Source organism: Falco cherrug, chromosome 2 (genome assembly GCF_023634085.1).
Source record: "Falco cherrug isolate bFalChe1 chromosome 2, bFalChe1.pri, whole genome shotgun sequence".
Taxonomy (NCBI): Eukaryota; Metazoa; Chordata; class Aves; order Falconiformes; family Falconidae; genus Falco; species Falco cherrug.
Window position 1 is genome coordinate 18,725,414 of NC_073698.1, and position 17,130 is coordinate 18,742,543.

The 17,130-nt window shown below is 40.6% G+C and overlaps 1 protein-coding gene across 1 annotated transcript in view; it reads left to right on the forward strand.

Annotated features, from left to right (window-relative positions):
- DDX10 (DEAD-box helicase 10) overlaps nucleotides 1–17,130 on the forward strand; it is a 192,216-nt gene that overhangs the window by 174,013 nt on the left and 1,073 nt on the right. The window contains exon 17 of the mRNA XM_055702317.1: nucleotides 3,522–3,655. Within this exon, the coding sequence (XP_055558292.1) occupies nucleotides 3,522–3,655 (134 nt within the window). The remainder of the gene's footprint in view (nucleotides 1–3,521; nucleotides 3,656–17,130) is intronic.

Genomic DNA, 17,130 nt, shown 5'->3' on the forward strand with positions numbered 1-17,130 from the left:
CTGATGGTGCCTAAACAATTATTTCTCCCCCCTCCACCTGGATGCTAGGAGCTGATAAATTGCTTAAAGGGTTGAACTTAAAAATTGCAACTCCAGACAATTTAATTGTATAAAAAACCCTTAGTAAATTAGATATAAATACCATAACAAATACGTATTCTATAAATTAAATCTTGGAAAACACAACACTTTCTGTACCTGTGCAGGTTTTCATGGTATGTTTTTTTCAGTTCTCCCTTTTTATCTGATGGTAATAGATTATTTACACCTAAGTGCTTAATGCCTGGTAGAAAGGAAACATCATTCTGCTAGTTTGAACATTTGAGTTCCTTGAGTCTCTGCTTTCTTAAAAAGGTACATCAGTTTCTTCATTTTAAGTTTCTCTTAAGCCTGCCTGACACATTTACCTGAGCTCCACCAGCCATCCAGCCTTTACAAAGAGAGTACATTGTCGTTATGCCTTGTTACAAAGACAACTAGAAGTTGAATTGAAGGTATTCTGTTGAGAAGCAGGGCAAAAGCTCTAGAGGAACCTGTCCTGTTTGCCTCATCTGGTGCGTGTTTCCAAAATGACTACAGTAAGGTAGAGTGTGATCATTGTCGACTTGGTACAGCGTGGAAGGTTGAAGGCAATGAGGTTTCCAAAACCTTCAGCACAGAAATTTTGCTGAATTTTTCTAAAATGTTGAGTTTGCATAAGAAGAATTTTTTCATGCTGCAGAGGGAGACTATGCAAATGCCGAAATATTTTCATCTCAGTGCCATGTTCAAACTGAAAGTCTTTGTGCAAAGTTTCTGTGGAACTAGACTGCAAAATACAGGGGGCAACCTGGTATAAAACAAGAGGTGGCTTGTCACCCAAGAGCTGAATTAAAATAGCAAGGTGATTTCCACTGATTTCTGTTCTCCTGACCGGCCTGATTTGATGTCTGAATGGGTTTCCTTCCACAGTTGAACTTTGTAATAAATACACATTCCAAAGCACATTGTCACTGACTTTAGGCATAAAGTACAGGTGGTCAAAATGTGTTCTTCAGTTAATCTCTTCTGTGATAGCAGTTGCCTTAGGAAGGATTGAATCCTGAGTCTGTACATTGCATCCTCTTTGTTTCTGGAGAACTTTTCCAGGAACTATGACTTCACTTTTTTTCTCCAGCTCTTGTGGTGAGTAATGTAAAGTTAAGTCACAAGATTTCATCTTCCTGACTCGCTGATAGACATTTGAAGCAAGAGGGGGGAAAAATAATGAGATTCTGTTGTTCAGCTGTGGATGATAAATGTTCATGTTCAAGTTCTTAACAGTTTCAGGGTCATACAAATATTTTAATGACTATGTAACTGGTGATACAAGAAATATGTCCTCATGATTCCTGAGGAATTAGAGAGGCGTTGCTACCAATTATTTCTTTTGTTATAGTAAGCATTACCTTGAACACAACTCTGCAGATTTTCTGCTGGAAAAAATGATTATGAATGTGTAATGAAAACAAAGGTTTGATCTCTGTGTAATTGTCTTGTATGTGCATATATAAATGACAAAACTTAGGAAACAATGAAGTCTCAACATTTTACTGACGTAACTGAGAATATGAATGAACAGCCCAAGTCTGAAAAGATAACTGCCATTAAATGTTAGTATTAAGAACTCTGTTGCATAGTGCCACACATACATATTAAAAAATACTTTGTTCCATAAACAGCTTTGAATAAGAATTCTCTCTTTTAAATATATGATGGATATGCACTGGTTCTCCCTCCCATTGCACCTATTCTTTCAATACAAGTAAAGAGCAAATATTTAATGTTTAAAGAAATTTAAATGTACTATAATTTAATGAAGAATGCTTCTCATATGTGGAAATTCATTAACAAAAAGGTGACCTTTTTCTGTTTTCTGTTGAATCAGTAATGCTAATATTGTACTAAAAGATGAGCTAGAATATATTTTTTGTAAGCAAAAAATTCTTTAAAAACCCCACAAAAACGAAATAACCATTACTGTGAAATAGCATTGGAAGTTCCTGGTAACCAACATGCTTTTCAGTTAGTGGTTATGTTACCTTGGGCACTTTACAGTGCTGCTGCGTCTGATGATGCTTCCAGTGATTGCATACACCCAGCTATAGAATTACCTTTACTGGTATTTCAAATCAGTTAAGAACAAAATGTGTGTTTAATATGTTTTTCTTCTGCCTTCTGATTGCAGATCTGGCTCTTAGCCTGTTCTTTTGCTTGCTTTCAGTGTGCTGCAGAAGTGTCTCTGGACAAGCAATAAGAGACTCTTGCAGTGCTGACTAATGTTACCCTTCGCCAGCTCATTTCCTTTCACTCACTCTATATGCAGATACAAAAGGGAGCTTTGGTGCAGTTTTTGTTTTAATTAGGTTTTTTTTATGGTGAGGTTTGTGCACATAAAGACAGTGTTCTTTTAAAACATGGTGATGGATGGAAATGGTGAAAAATCAGAACAAAATTGAGCTTTAAATATTTAATGATAAGAAATTATTTGTAGAATGAATGATCATTTAAATTAGTACTGTTTTGGAAACTCAGCTGTGTGCATGCTGATTAGATATATAAACAAAAGGTAGTGATATCTTTAATTGAAGTTTCTTTGCATTTGTTTTTGCTTTTCAGCATAAATAGGTATGGACCTGGGTTCATGTTGCTTAGAAATGCCTGTAAGCTTTTTGTTTGCATTTTTGTGTACATATACAATTGCATAGGCATCCCCTAGTCCAACTTCATGCCTGTTAGCAAAAATTTACAAAAGTGGTGCCATCAGTTCGGGACTGCATGGAGCAGAACCCGTATCTGCAAAAGCAGTCAGCTTTATTATATTATCCAAGACTTCTATGTAGCAGCATCTTCTATCCCATGTTTGTTAAGGATTTAGTGAGGCATTCCCACACCCTGGGGAGACTCCCTAATGTCATCCCAAGACATGCTGCAGGGACAGAGGGAAGCTGAGCCCCAGAGAGGAGGGATGAGGAGGGTCTGGGAGGAAGTCTGAAGAACGTGCATCACTTGTGGTAGATGGCTGAGACTCCCTTAGAGCAGTTAATTCAGCTTAAGCAGCATTTCACTTTTGAACTGCAAGGACACCCAGATGAGTTTTAAATCAGAGTATTTCATGAAATACAACTTACAGCAGTGATTAATGTGTCCACAAGCTCGTATCTCTTTGCCAGTGTGTTTCTGTGAGACAGTAAAGCTTTATGTTACTTAAACACTTACTCTCAGATGACTGTTCATTAGTTGCTGCCCAAATCTCTCAGATTTGAGATGATGATATTGGGAAGGTGGACTTTCAATGTAAATTCTTCAACCTTTAACAAACAGCCTTGGAGGAGGGCATTAATAATGAAAGAAATGATTCTGTTTTGCTGGCTACAATAGCGGTGGCCTTTGACTGCAGTTGAGGGTGGTGGTTTTTGTTGTGGCCTCCCTATTAAGAGGTTTGTGGCGAGTCACATGGACTTGTTTGTTTATCTTGTAACTCTCCATTTGTCACTTGACAGGCTGAAGAGGAGACAGTTGCCTTTCTTGCTCACAGTGGAAGTGAAGAAGAGTTTGATCCAAGTACTCTTCCTGATCCAGATAAATACAGAGATTCTGATGAAGAGCAGGATTCAGAAAGCGAGGACAGCTATAGGTATGTACACATCTTCCACGTTCATTTGGAAATGTTAATGGTTTCTAGAAAATGCTTTGTTTAGATGTTAGGAACTCATTTTACACTCATCCTCTTGCTGCCAAGACTTGGTGTACATTTGTTTGTTAGGTAGGTGCTGAACAGAAATCTTTGCTAAAGGCTATTATTTTCTCTTCTGAAGCTGTATGAGAAAGATTTTTGAGTCATTGTTGAAGGCATCTCAGTGAGACTGTTTCACGTGCAAAAACATTGACCCTGGAGTTTTCACGTGTTTCTGTGGTGGGTTGATGCAGGCTGGATGCCCTGTACCCGCCAAAGTTGCCCTGTCATTCCCCCTCCTAAGCTGGACAGGAGAGAAAATAAAACAGAGGGCCCCTGGGTTGGGATAAGGGCAGGGAGAGATGGCTCACTGATTAATGTCATAGGCAAAACAGGCTCAACTTGGGGGAAAATTAATTAATTACCAATCAAATCAGAATAGGATAATGAGAAATAAAACCAAATCTTAAAACACCTTCTCCCCACCCCTCCACCCCTCCTGGGCTTGGCTTTGCTCCCCATTTTCCGTCCTGCCCCTCAGGGGAGGGTCCTCACCCCCCCTGCCCAGCCCCGGTGCGGGGTCTCCCCCACGGGGCCACAGGCCCTGCCAGGAGCCGGCTGGCAGTGGCTCCATTGGACATGGGGGAAGCTTCTAGCAGCTTCTCATGGAAGCCACCCCTGTAGCTCCCTTGCTACCAAAAATTTGCCGCACATACCAAATACAGTTTCAGAAATGCATTTCTCTACTGTCACATTACAGGTTCTGTCTGAAAGGAGAAATGTTGAAGTCATCTGAGGGTTTGAATGAGCCCTCCATACCTGTGCTATGTTATATTTGTGCATGGTGAAGCTTGTTAAGTTTTATGATTCAGTGTTACTCAGGCTCTTCAACACTACAAACGGAGTGGAATCTGAGTTAGAAGTAAATATATAATAAAATTAACAGTGTTAAACTTTTCTTAATTTAAAACAGTGTTTTTAATTATATAAACCAGAAGATTTTGTTTCCTGTAGATTAACAGAAAAGCACGGGGTGGGGATGAGGATCTGTAATTGATGGCAACATACTGCAATTCTTCAGCACATAGTGCAGGATGACAGAGGGATATCATACGACGTCCTGTGTGGTTTTTGTCATTTGCTTCACTGCAACAAGAATTCCATTGGTGTGTTTCTGATAAACAGCCTGTCATGTAACAGATTCAGAAACATGACCTTGACACTTAAATGGGAGTATAGATCTTTATTTTTCTTTCTTCTGGATGTCTAGGTTCATAAATCTCTTGCATTTCATATCAGAAACAGCTAAATCCTGGTGGTTAGATTATCCCTAGCTCCATGTCACTGCACATTGTAGGGGCAGTATGTAGGACTGGGTGTTGGGACATGGATTTAAGGACTGGATAGCCCTAAGTTAGCAGATTGGTAACCATGTTCCATGTAGCCTATTCACCAGTGTGTTGGTCAATAGAACTGACAAGGATAGGGGAAATGCATTGCTTTTTCTGAGCAGCAGTAAATTGTCCCTTCTTTGTGCAAGGGGGAGAAAGAAGGTAACTAAGTCAATTATAGTTTCTTCTGGTTTTTCACTTCCCCAAGCTGACTGAGTATCTCCACTCCATGTAAAATGAATTAAAAAGCTGTGTAAAATGTAAATACAGCTTCCTAAAACCAAGCAGAAAATGAGACCCATCATTCATAAACAAGATTCATCCAGTTCCTTTTGTACATATGACTACTTGACTCTACCCATCAGCTTTTGATGAGGGAAGCAGTAGAATTTGTTAAAGAAGTTCTCTTTTAATGAAGTTTAAGACTTGGTATTTGTTGGGGAGGGCTATGTAAGAGGATTTGTAGGTTGTTTTTCACATGTTGGTAATGTTGAAATATTTCTGTCCATATTTGATAAATGCATCCTCTAGTGGTATTCGTGTATTGCTTGTAGTGGAACCAGGTTAATACAATGAAACTATTCTCAGTTTCTCCCGGGTAACATCAATAACATGGTTAATATTGTCTTTCTAATATATGAGATTCTAATGAGTAAAACCTGGACCTAAGACAGTGATTTGAGCTGGAGGATCATGTAAAATCCCATCTTGTTGGAAAGGGCCATCTCTGTTTGGTCTAATGCTATGAGACAAGGACCAGAAGAAAAGTGTGTTTAGCAATTCTGCATTTGCATAGGACATTAATGGAGGTGCCAAGAGAAGTATTTCAGGATACTCACGCTTCTCCATCTGGGACCATAGCAGTGCATGTTCTGTCATTTTGCCTTTGAGGGCAACTTCTGAGTTGACTTCTGTAGTAACGTGTTGCTGCAGGTAACAAAGTAGAGAGTGAATCTTGATGGTTATGGGTAGTTTGTTTCTTGGAAGGGGGAAACCCAAGAGTTTATTGAGAAAGTCTGAAGTAAAGCTTTGGTATGCGGTTGGACATTGAGTAACACTTGCCTTGTTCATTGGTGTGTATGTTGCTACTGAAGGACAGATTCCTGGAATCCGTTAAGCTGGTGGACAGCTGAACTGGTGGGAGAATGTTACCAGCAACTGAGTGTAAGAAAACCTAGTGTCACAGTACTACCTATTAAATATTTGATTACCTTAGGCATTTTCTCATTATTGCTAAATCGTTGCATACTTCCTGTAGCAAAAAGGTAGTATTTTAGTGTCACATTTCTTAAACAAGATTTTGCTTTATTTCAACTTGTAGCCTTAGCTAGGCTTAGTTATCTTGACAATACAATGTTTTGTAGCATAAGTACTTAATAATGATACTTTCAGTATCATTAAGTAACCATTTATCTAGGGGATGTCACTTCTGTCTTTTTTTATGTATTCATTCATCACTTTTTGTATTGATCCTTTTTCCAAAGATGTCAGCTAGACTCCAGATTAGCTAAGCTTTAAGAATAAAAGTTGACAGAGATGGACAGATCCTTTTGGCAGTGGTAATCAGTGCAGAATTTTTTGGAATCGATGGCTGATCTGACCCCCTGGAGTCAGAGTGTCTGCTCTCAAGGAGAGCTAAGATTCGAAGAAGGTCTAGGGTCTTGGTCATTTCCCCTTCCTGCAAAGTAGGTTGGAAAAGAAAGAACATTCAAAAAGGGAAACAGGACCATAGTAATAATTTCTGACGAAGTATTTTCCTCGGCAAAACTCAAAAACACTTAAAAAAAGAAGTCAGTATGATTTTTGTAGGCAGGAATGTTGAGTCACATAGTAACTTGCCCTAAGGTCGTGGCAGTGACACGTGCCTGGGAATAAAATTCAGTCACCCAGAGGGTCCATTGGGTGGTCTGTCTTTGCCTTTGAAACTACAACTAATCACATGTGGTAACTGATTTTTAAAAATATTTTTCGTGTTTTCAGTATGCCAGGTTTAGACATGTAAATTTGATAACCACATAGACACAGTTTAATCCTTTTTGGTTTTCCAGTTTATTGGACTTGTTCTTACTTGAGTTACTTTTTCAGGGAGTGTCGTCTTGGAACTTTGTTTTCTACAGTATTTCAGTTATCCTAAGGAGATTAGTCTTGAATTTAATCTGTACTGAAGAGAGTAACTTTGGGCACAAAAAAATACACTATATATGTACCTGATTCAACTGGAGCTGAGATACGAATTGTTTTTTCTGCCATGTATTAAGGCTTGCAGGTTTTGATTTACCAAGTGTACTTTCAGTGTGCTGTTTGGATAATGTTTGGAGGTGCGTTTAGAACAAAGTGCAACATTAGAACCTTTTCCATCGTACTCTATCTACATTGTATCTGTGTAATTCAAATACAGCTTAAAATCCAGGAAGTTTTACCAATTAATTTTTTTTAAAAAGTGATTTTTGCCTTGAGCCTGGCTAAGGATCATGTATTTGGAAGGTTGGATTTCATTTGGTCTTTGGGACTTAGCCGTGTGTGGAAGCTAATTTGTTTAAAAACTCTATTTCGGATTTTGACTAGGAGACGCTAAGGCTCATGAAATAAAGGACATTTTATATTATAATTTCTTTAAGTTAATATAGAGATTTCAGATGTTCTGTATACTTGAAAATATAATGGATGGCCATTTAATATCTCAGCATTATTCAGTTCTTTAAAAGGTGGTCTGGCAAAGGAACAATTCCAATGTAAATTTTGTTACTGTTTTCACATGTAATTTTGGCACATTCTTGCCATGCAAACCCGGATGACTTACACAGTTACATTTTTTGGCATTCATTTTATGACTACAAAGTTGCAATTTGGTTTTGCTTCCTTAAGTAAAAGGTTTGTGCAAATCTGTCCTGTCCATTTAGTGCTCTAGGGGTTATAATCTGTCTGGGTCACTTTTTTGGTCTCGGTTTGGGGGATTAAGCTTTCCCTGGCTAGGAGCAAGACATTCTTGGGGTAACAAATGTCTCAAGAACTGCCATAGCTTGAAGCTTCGTAACCAGCTTCTGTCAGCTTCAGGACACAGTACTGGTCTCAGTTGTTTGCCCTGACTTTTGGTTCACTTTTTAATAATAGAAAAGGTCCTTATCTTCCTCCAAGGAGGTTTAAAAATGTTTTTGTAAAATTTTCCATCTTTACACAAATTAACTGAATACTTTCCTGCATTTCTGTCTTGTTTGTGTTTGCTGGAGGACTGGGGTAAGGAATAGTAGATGTTTTCAGCCTTTCTTAAGAAGGCAAGAGGACTGAAATTTGGAAAGTGAGTCAAATTGCTTCAAGTTCTTCTCCAGCATTTAAGCTGAACAGGAGTTAACAAGGACCCAAAGAGCAGTTTCAAACAGCCTAGCTAGTCCTGACATTCAGAGCTTTCTAGAAGAGGCTACATAAGTTTAGGCACTGCTCTGAAGTACTACAGATAAACCTGCAACATCAAAGACCACAATTTTGAGTTTATAATCGGCAGTGATTTCCAGAAGCAGATAGCAGAGACACCGGTATTGTATTATATTATAGCCAGGCACAGGCTGGGAGTGGATTTGTCAGTCATTGCTAAGAATAGTAATTTAATTGATGTGAGTGGTGAGAGCAGCTAGGACAGGTAGCAGAAGGAAGAGGAGAGTGAAAAACTCTGGGATGCTCACAAGGGCAAGAGCAGTGGGCAACAGCATGCCTATACATAGATTTGGAAGATGACAGCGTTCAGGACAAAATGACATTTCTAGGAGTGCCTGAAGGGAGTGTGTCAGAATTAAGAGCCATTGATGGCTCCAGTGTGCAGCGCAGCATGTGGCAGTTAATCCCATGCTGGCTTGGGCCAGCCTAGGGAACATCAGTCATGTCTTTACAGGCTAAATGGATTTGGCCAGGGTGCAGGCTTAAGTACTGGACATGGTGGTTTGTATTGTCCACAACTGCTGTGACTTTGGATGGTGCCAACGAGAGCTCTTCTGGGCAATGTCCCAGTGTATTTGGTGCAGTAGGAGAGGCCAAGGACAGTTTCTAGTGGGGAGTGTTGCTGAAGCCGCATTTCTTTTAGGTGTGTGTGAATGAAAAGTGTAGTGGTCTGTTCTCTGGCTCTGAAGTTAGCTTTGAGGCTCAATATAGGTATGTCTGGAGACTTGTGAGGTGCTCTGAGCACCCTGTAGGAGGTTTTTGTGAAGTAGAGGCACAACTGAAAAAGAAAGATGCGGTGAAGGATATTAATTTAGGGCTGGAAAAAGAGGAAATCAAGAAAAGCAAGAGAAATTGAATGACCAGTAAGCCTATGGGTAATGGGACATGGTAGCAGAAGAGGCTCGTGGTGAGCATATGGCCATGGAGAAGTGGTTTTGACCTTGCATGAGGAAGGAAAGAGGTGCAGGGGATGTATGCATGAAAAGGAGGAGGGAGGATGATGGGGACCTGGTGGATCAAGAAGAGTAAATATGAGAACAATCTTGCTGGCAGTGGGAAGGAGGGGTTTCTGTTAAATCAATGCTGATGCCTTCTGCAACTCTCATAGAGCTGTGCCTAACTGTGTGATGACTTGTTCTTGGGGCTGGGAAGTACTGACCTAATGATTTCAACAAAAACAAGTAGTAACACACAGTGAAATTAGGCTTTGAGATCAGAAAATAGAACTCTGTTCTGTTTTATATTTCCAAAATTCAGAGTTTTTGCTCAAAGTGTTGGATTAAAATAGAAATATGTTGGGCTACAGTAGCTGCTACTTGCTTTAAGGGGGAAAAAGTGCTTCTAAAAGGGATAATTCAAAGCAAGTATCTGAGACCTAGGGTATCTTCTTTCAACAGTCTTTAAAAATAGACCATCTGTCCATGTTTAAGAAGTAAAAAACATTGCTAATCTTTTCTCCCTATCTGTGCCCCCACCCTCCCCATTTTAAATTTTGGGAGCTCTACAATTCATGAGTTAAATTTGCCTATGAATAAAATTCCCTTCCAGCCATACCTCTACAAGCAGGGTAATTAATGACTGCAAGCATGTAATACGAGATTAATTTTTGTATATCTAGCAACATTCATCATATTTGGTTTAAGGCTATCAATGTAAATTGTTAATGAGGTGAAAAATTTAAGTGTATCAAATAGGGTAGAAGAAAAGCAGCTAGATTTCTTAAATATTCCTTTTGCAGTCAAACTGAGTTTCTGATCTTTTTCTAATCCCTCAGCGTCCTTAAATAAAAATGTTGAGGAGGAACAAAGTTACGATTGACCTCATTGTTACCTTCTTTAAAGCTTTAATAGGTGCGACTGATCACATTAACTCTTAGATCAGCATGGAAAAGGTCTTGGACATGAGGGGAAAGGAGAAATGTCTTAATTTTGGTACTGTTTTTTTGTGATTTTATGGCCAGTCACCAGCTGACAGGGGGCAAATTGCAGTTTCTTATACCTTCTTCTTATACCAGGGTGCTGATGCTGACCTACTAAGTTTTATGTGATCCTTGATGTTGTTGACATCACATTGTCTTTTGAGATGATTAATGTGCAAATCATGGTGCTCCCTCTAATGTGTTTTATTCAGGTTATATGAGTGACTTTGTGAAGGCCAGAACTTAATATTGTAAAAGGTCTCAGTTTAAGGGCTTGATCATGGTGTTTAGCTTCAAAATTGGACGTTGAGATATGGGATTGGTGTTGATAGAGATGTGATGATATTCCTATGCTGTGGAAGTCTTTATAAGAGTTAAACTCTAGCTCACTATATGAAATGTACCTGATGGTAGAATTTTCTAGTGAAATTTGGTAACCTATGCTCTGCAGGTCAGACTAGATCCCCTGTGGTTTCCATAAACTTGTCAGCTACAGAAATTACCTTTTCAAAAAAACCCCAACATGTAGTAAGCCATCAGCAAGTGTTTGCATGAATGGAGGAGGCATGGGTTGAGTATTAACTGAAAACTCAATTCATAAATTAACTGTCAACAATTGGAGAATGATAGTGGTCATAGAAAAGAAAAGGAGAACAATGGATCTGAAGAATGTCAGTGTCAGATGAAGCTGAGGAGGCATGACTATATATGCAACAGTTAGGTAGGTGGTTAGCAGCATCTCCAAAGGCAGCAGCACATTTCAGAGGAGGTTAAGCCTTTGACAGAGGGACGTACAGCAAATTAAAATGGTTTTATTGAAGCCACGGTGACCTCTAGCTAGAGCAGTTCCAACCCAGAGCAGTGATATGAGAACCAACTCCTGAATGATCTGAGTTTTCAGACTGGTATATAAAGATAAGATGAAATTGCTTAGGGCAGATACACTGAACGGAAACTCTGGTGGTTCAGGGCTGAGTCAGATGCTGCTGCTTTATGGTCAGCAATGTCTGTGATGGGAACAGGGAAGAAAAGTTCTGTTACAGCTTCAGACATCTGATTTGAGTCCACTGCCACTTGTCTGCTAGAGCCTTTAGAAAGTAAAGGTGACTTCAGAGCGGAACAGAGATGTTGATGGTTGGCTGGAGTACTTTTTTCTGTCATATCTTCTCTATTCTTCCCATGCAATAATAAGAAGTATTAAGCATGCCGTCTTGCTGTAGCAGAATGAAGCTGGGTTAATTATCATTGATAATATACAGCTGTGGGCTGGCTTCAGGGGCGGTGGGTTGGCCGATGTAGATAAGGTGCAGCTGTGGCTGGTTCTGTTAAGGGGTTGAGAGCCAATGAAGGGAGAGCAGCCCAGGAAGAAGCAAGAGATGAGAGAGTGGGCCCTGGATGAGGTGAAACGAGGAGAAGGCAGCAGAGGGACTGGCATGAAGAGTATGCTGGTATGAGATGGTAAAAGACCTTGCTGCAGCTTGATAGTTTGGAGAGTGCTGCGACATCTTGCTGGTCTGGTTTTCATTTAAATATTTTTTTTTTCTTCTTCTTCCATGTTATGGTACTTCAGCTTTAATAAATGATAAAAAGATGGACTTGTCTTTTGCTTTTAGTACTATTACACTGGTATTTCATTACAAGTAGATTATTCATCCCTTTTCCTGCAATTGTTTTTTATAAATCTAGTTTTAGAGCTGATTTACATCAGTGGAATGGCCAGTAAGGGAATCATAGAATCATTTAGATTGGAAAAGACCGCTAAGATCATCAGGTCCAATTGTTAACCCAGCACTGCCAAGTCCACCACTAAACCACCTCCCTAAGCACCACATCTACGACTTTTAAATGCCTCCAGGGATGGTGACTCAACCACCTCCCTGGGCAGCCTGTTGCAATGCTTGGCAACCTTTTGGTGGAGATTTTTCCTAATATCCAATCTAAACCTCCCCTAGTGCAACTTCAGGCCATTTCCTCTTGTCCTGTCCCTTGTTACTTGGGAGAAGAGGTCAACTCCCAGCTGCCTACACCCCCCTTTCAGGCAGCTATAGAGAGCGATAAGGTCTCCCCTCAGCCTCCTCCTCTCCAGGCTGAACACCCCCAGCTCCCCCAGCTGCTCCTCACAGGACTTGTGCCCCAGCCCCTTCCCCAGCCCCGCTGCCCTTCCCTGGACACGCTCCAGCCCCTCGACGTCCCTCCTGCAGCGAGGGGCCCGACACTGAACCCAGGGTTCGAGGTGCGGCCTCACCAGTGCCCAGTACAGGGGGCGGTCACTGCCCTGGCCCTGCTGGCCACACTGTTTCTGACACCAGCCAGGACGCTGCTGGCCCCCTGGCCACCTGGGCACACTGGGGGCTCATGCCCAGCCGGCTGTCAGCCAGCACCCCCAGGCCCTTTCCCACCGGGCAGTTCCCAGCCCCCTGCCCCAGCCTGTAGCGCTGCCTGGGGCTGGTGTGACCCACGGGCAGGGCCCGGCACTGAGCCTGGTTGAACCTCACACCACTGGCCTCGGCCCATCGGCCCAGCCTGTTCAAATCCAGGAAATAACACAACACAATATATTTTCATTACCATTTCTATATGCTGTAGCATTCTGACAGCAAGTAAGAAAGAAGCTGCACTGGGCTTTATGGAAGGCACTGCAGTAATTAATCTTCATTAGGATTGCTGCCATGGCCTTGTGAATTAAAATTTATTACATGGAAAAAGGTTTGTGGCACAGCATGTTTGATTAGCAAAATGCCAATATTTATGGTATAAATTGTTCCTAACTTTTCTGAACTGTATTTTATTAACAGATTCATTCATTATTCCTGTATGTTTCTTTGGGAAAGAGCTTGTGTGTGCTATATTGCAGCCTGGAAACTTGACTCATGGCCTGCAATTCAGTGGCAAGGGCAGTTTGTTTCCAGAGCAGTGATGGTAAACCTAGGCTCCAAAGCAAGCTCTGATAAATGTTAACTGAAGCAGAGCCTGTCTAGAGATGTCATGGTAGTACCACGCTTTTTGAACAACAGCAGCTTGGCTGTGTGGCTGCACATTTCAAATGACTGACTCTCAAGCACTTAACAAGCTGTATTTAGGTTTTAAGACATACTGTGAAGCCCAGAAACAAGTTAAATAATAGCAATTAAAAGTTTTCTGTCTTCTCAGTATTGCCTCAAAACATACTTGTGAAATTATTTTTGAGTAGTTAGAGTTTTGTGTTGTGTAGCTATCAGGGTCATAGTTAGATCCCCTGTTTCCCAGATGCCATTCATATATGCTGGCATTTATTTAAGGGACAGGATTCATAAACCATGCTTTAGTGTTTGAGTAATAAACAGTACGTATCAAACAGTAGTATCTTCCTTCGCTGTTACAGCTGTGCAAACAGTGACCACAGAAATTACTGAGCCTGTTGATAAGTTGGCTGTTAGTACCTTCTCGCCTGTGTAAACACAGCCCAGTCCCAGTAAATCCTTCCATCAGGCAGCTTCAGACTGCACAGGTCACTCAGGCAGCTGAAAAGCTAGATTGCACCAGATGGTAAAAGGAAGGAATTATAGTCCAGCTGCATATGCTGCTTTCTAGGTGTTATAAATAGAAGACAAAAAAACCACGCTGGCTTTGGTTTGCATCTGAATTGTGGAGTTGCTTTCTAACTGTGTTGTTCTGTCAGAAAACACTTCACCTTAGAACAACTTTATTTTGTTTTGGCTATTTGTGGATGCAGCTGGTAGTGTATCAGTTTGGGAGGAATAAGGGGCTATTTATGCCCATGGAAAGTGACCAATGATAAGATGGGCTCTGCAGGGTGGACTGACAGGCCTTTGGTCAAAAGAGACCGATTCATTTGATGGTTAAGTGCAGAAGTCATCCCCATATAGCTGCTTTCACAGTCAGTCCTTTTACATGCATACCTGAGAATTATACATATTATATCTCCTCCAAAGAGCCTTCTGTCCAAACAGCTAAGGAGAAGCACCCAGATGGAGTACAGGATGCCCCTTGGCATCACGATGCCAGATATTTCTCCTGGTTATTTTTCAGCTTCCTTTTAAAATTGACTCTTTCATCCTTCCTAAAAGCTATGTGTCTGACTGCTCTTGCAGAGCAGTACAGCCCTTCTCTACGCCACCCAAGCCGTTGCTGGTAAAAATCCATCCTGCAGGGCCAGGGTTGGGTGTGGGACTAGCTGATCTTTAAAGGTCCCTACCAACCCAAACCATTCTATGGACAGGCACTGTCTGTCTTCTCTCTGCATCTCAAAATTACGAACATCTTAGATGCTCCACATCACTGTCTGCTTTCCTTCCTAATTGCCTTTGTCAAATACTGTTTTACTTCTACTTTTTGTGCATCACGAGAACACAAACCTTTAGTTCTCTTCATTGCTCGATGGCTTTGCTCCTGCTTCCTGCGTTATATGTTCCTCCTTATTCACTCTCCAGCTTACAGCCCAGTAGGGGTGAAATTAGTGTGAAAATATACCTGCTAACATGTAGATACATCTTTAGTACTTAATCAAGCACCATGATCCCTCAGTAATAATAAGAAACAGCTTGACTCAGCATAATCTTCCCACAAAGCTTATGATGAAAGTTAATCATAATTGTGTTGATGTGCTTTTTGTTTGTGGAAAAAATTAGAAATCTCACAGTCTCTTCTAAATGCATTTTGTATTTAAATGCTATACCTTACAGACATGTAGGCCTATGGGCCCCTGAAACGCCAAAAATTAATATAATTTTTGGTATTTAAGGTCTGCTATTTCCTAACTTGTGAGATTTCTGCATTGTTTTATTTGCAAAATCTTTTGAACTAATGTCCTAGATGAAGCGTTAGTCAATTATGAATGCAAACAGGGCTTCAGAATCCCTTTGAATGCTGGAAATAATTGGCCCTTTTGCAAACAAGCTAAAATGTTTTTACTTAAGGAGGTTTAGTTTTACTTTTTAAAGTGAACCCCTATACTCTGTCCTGATCAAAGTGAACACCATGGAACTCCAGCCCAGACCCACACTGGCCACTTGGAACAGTGAGAAGTCTTAGTCCTTTAGCATGTTTTCATATACCATCAGTATAGCTTCAGCATTTATGGACTATCTTAAGCGCTACAGAGATAACTAGATCTTTCCCCAGGAAAGGAATAGAATAAGCATTGGTAAGAAATGAAAATGCCACCCCCATGCAAATGACAGCTGAAAGCAGTCAAAGTTGCTGTATCCTTTGAAACATCCCATTTTAGGAAAAGTATTTGCTGCACAGTCATCAGCTCTTCATAGAATCATAGAATGGTTTGGGTTGGAAGGGACCTTTAAAGATCTAGTCCAACTCTCCTGCCATGGGCAGGGACATCTCTCGTTAGATCTGGTTGCTTTACAGTGTTTCTTTAGGATAGGTGGAGAAGGACAATATAAAGGCAGGGTGTTAGATTTGTTTCAGTTGTGGGAATGCAAGGTGTTTCTCATAGGATTTCCCTCCTCTCTCTGTGCTGTAGTAAGCAGGCGGGAGTTGGCATTGTTGTTCTATGAAAGGTGGGATGGATGAGAGAGGGAAGCAGGTCACACGTTTGCAGTCCAGGGCAAGGCCATCAGATCTTACGCTATTCCTTCGTCTCGATGGAGAGGCAGCCAGAAAGCACCATGTGTAAGCCAGGAAGAGGAGGAAGCATTGCGCTGCCGATCCCTCTCAGCCAGCATTCAGGAACTTCTTTGTAAACTGCTACATTTGGGGGTTAATGTTTGGGTTAGGCTGGTTTCCAATGAGTGGTGAAACCAGTGTTTCACAGGCTGGTAAATAGTCCTATTAATGGAAAAGCAAGGTGGGCAGCTGGTGGTGGTTTGAAGTGGGCATTGCATCCCTGTGCTGTCTTCAAAGGACAGTAGTGCCCCGTTTGAGCTGTTTGTTATAACTGCTGTTTCTAACTGTTAAGTCTCTAAACAGTATTTCTGAATGAAACATTTCGCAAACATTATGTTTACATTCAAGCAATTATAACAATTCAAGCATTTTGTTTTTGTTGTTGTTGATACGTCTATTTTTTTAAAGTTAATCAAATTTTCTGGGTAGAAATTTGCCAGATTTTAACTGAAAATCTGAATTTAGCAACCTGTTTTAGAAAAAACATTTTCCGTTTATGTCATATTCCTTAAAATACAAATGTGAAAAACTGAGAATGCCATTTTGTTTCAGTTAACTTCTTTGGAGGGAGTGGTTTGAGAGGGGTTGCATTTTACTCATTTTGGTATGAATTCTACCCTACAGCTTAGGACAACCAGCTCCCTATAACCTGGTACATGGATATTATATCAGATTTTGTTAATTAGATTATTTTAATCTTAGATAAGGTGATTTATAGCAAATTTTCTGTTAATGGACAAAAAACACATGAAGATATGTGAAAACCTTGGGCTTTCCTCCTGTTGCTGTCATGTGGCCATGTGACAGAAGTCGAAGTATTGAAACAGATACGCAGCTGTTTCATCCAGATTGAAGGCTGCAAAACGCTATTCATCCAAATCAGCAGAAGAAATAGGAATTCACCAGGGAAAATAACCGGCTTGGGTTTTTCCTCTTTCTCTCATGGCAAAGAGGTGGTTAATATCTCCCAAGGAAAGCTTCTGAAAGAAGGGGAAAGAGTGGCTTGAATTACATAGACTGAGATCAAAACTGTATTAAATGTAGGATTCGCCAATGAAATGACAGTTCTGGTGTTT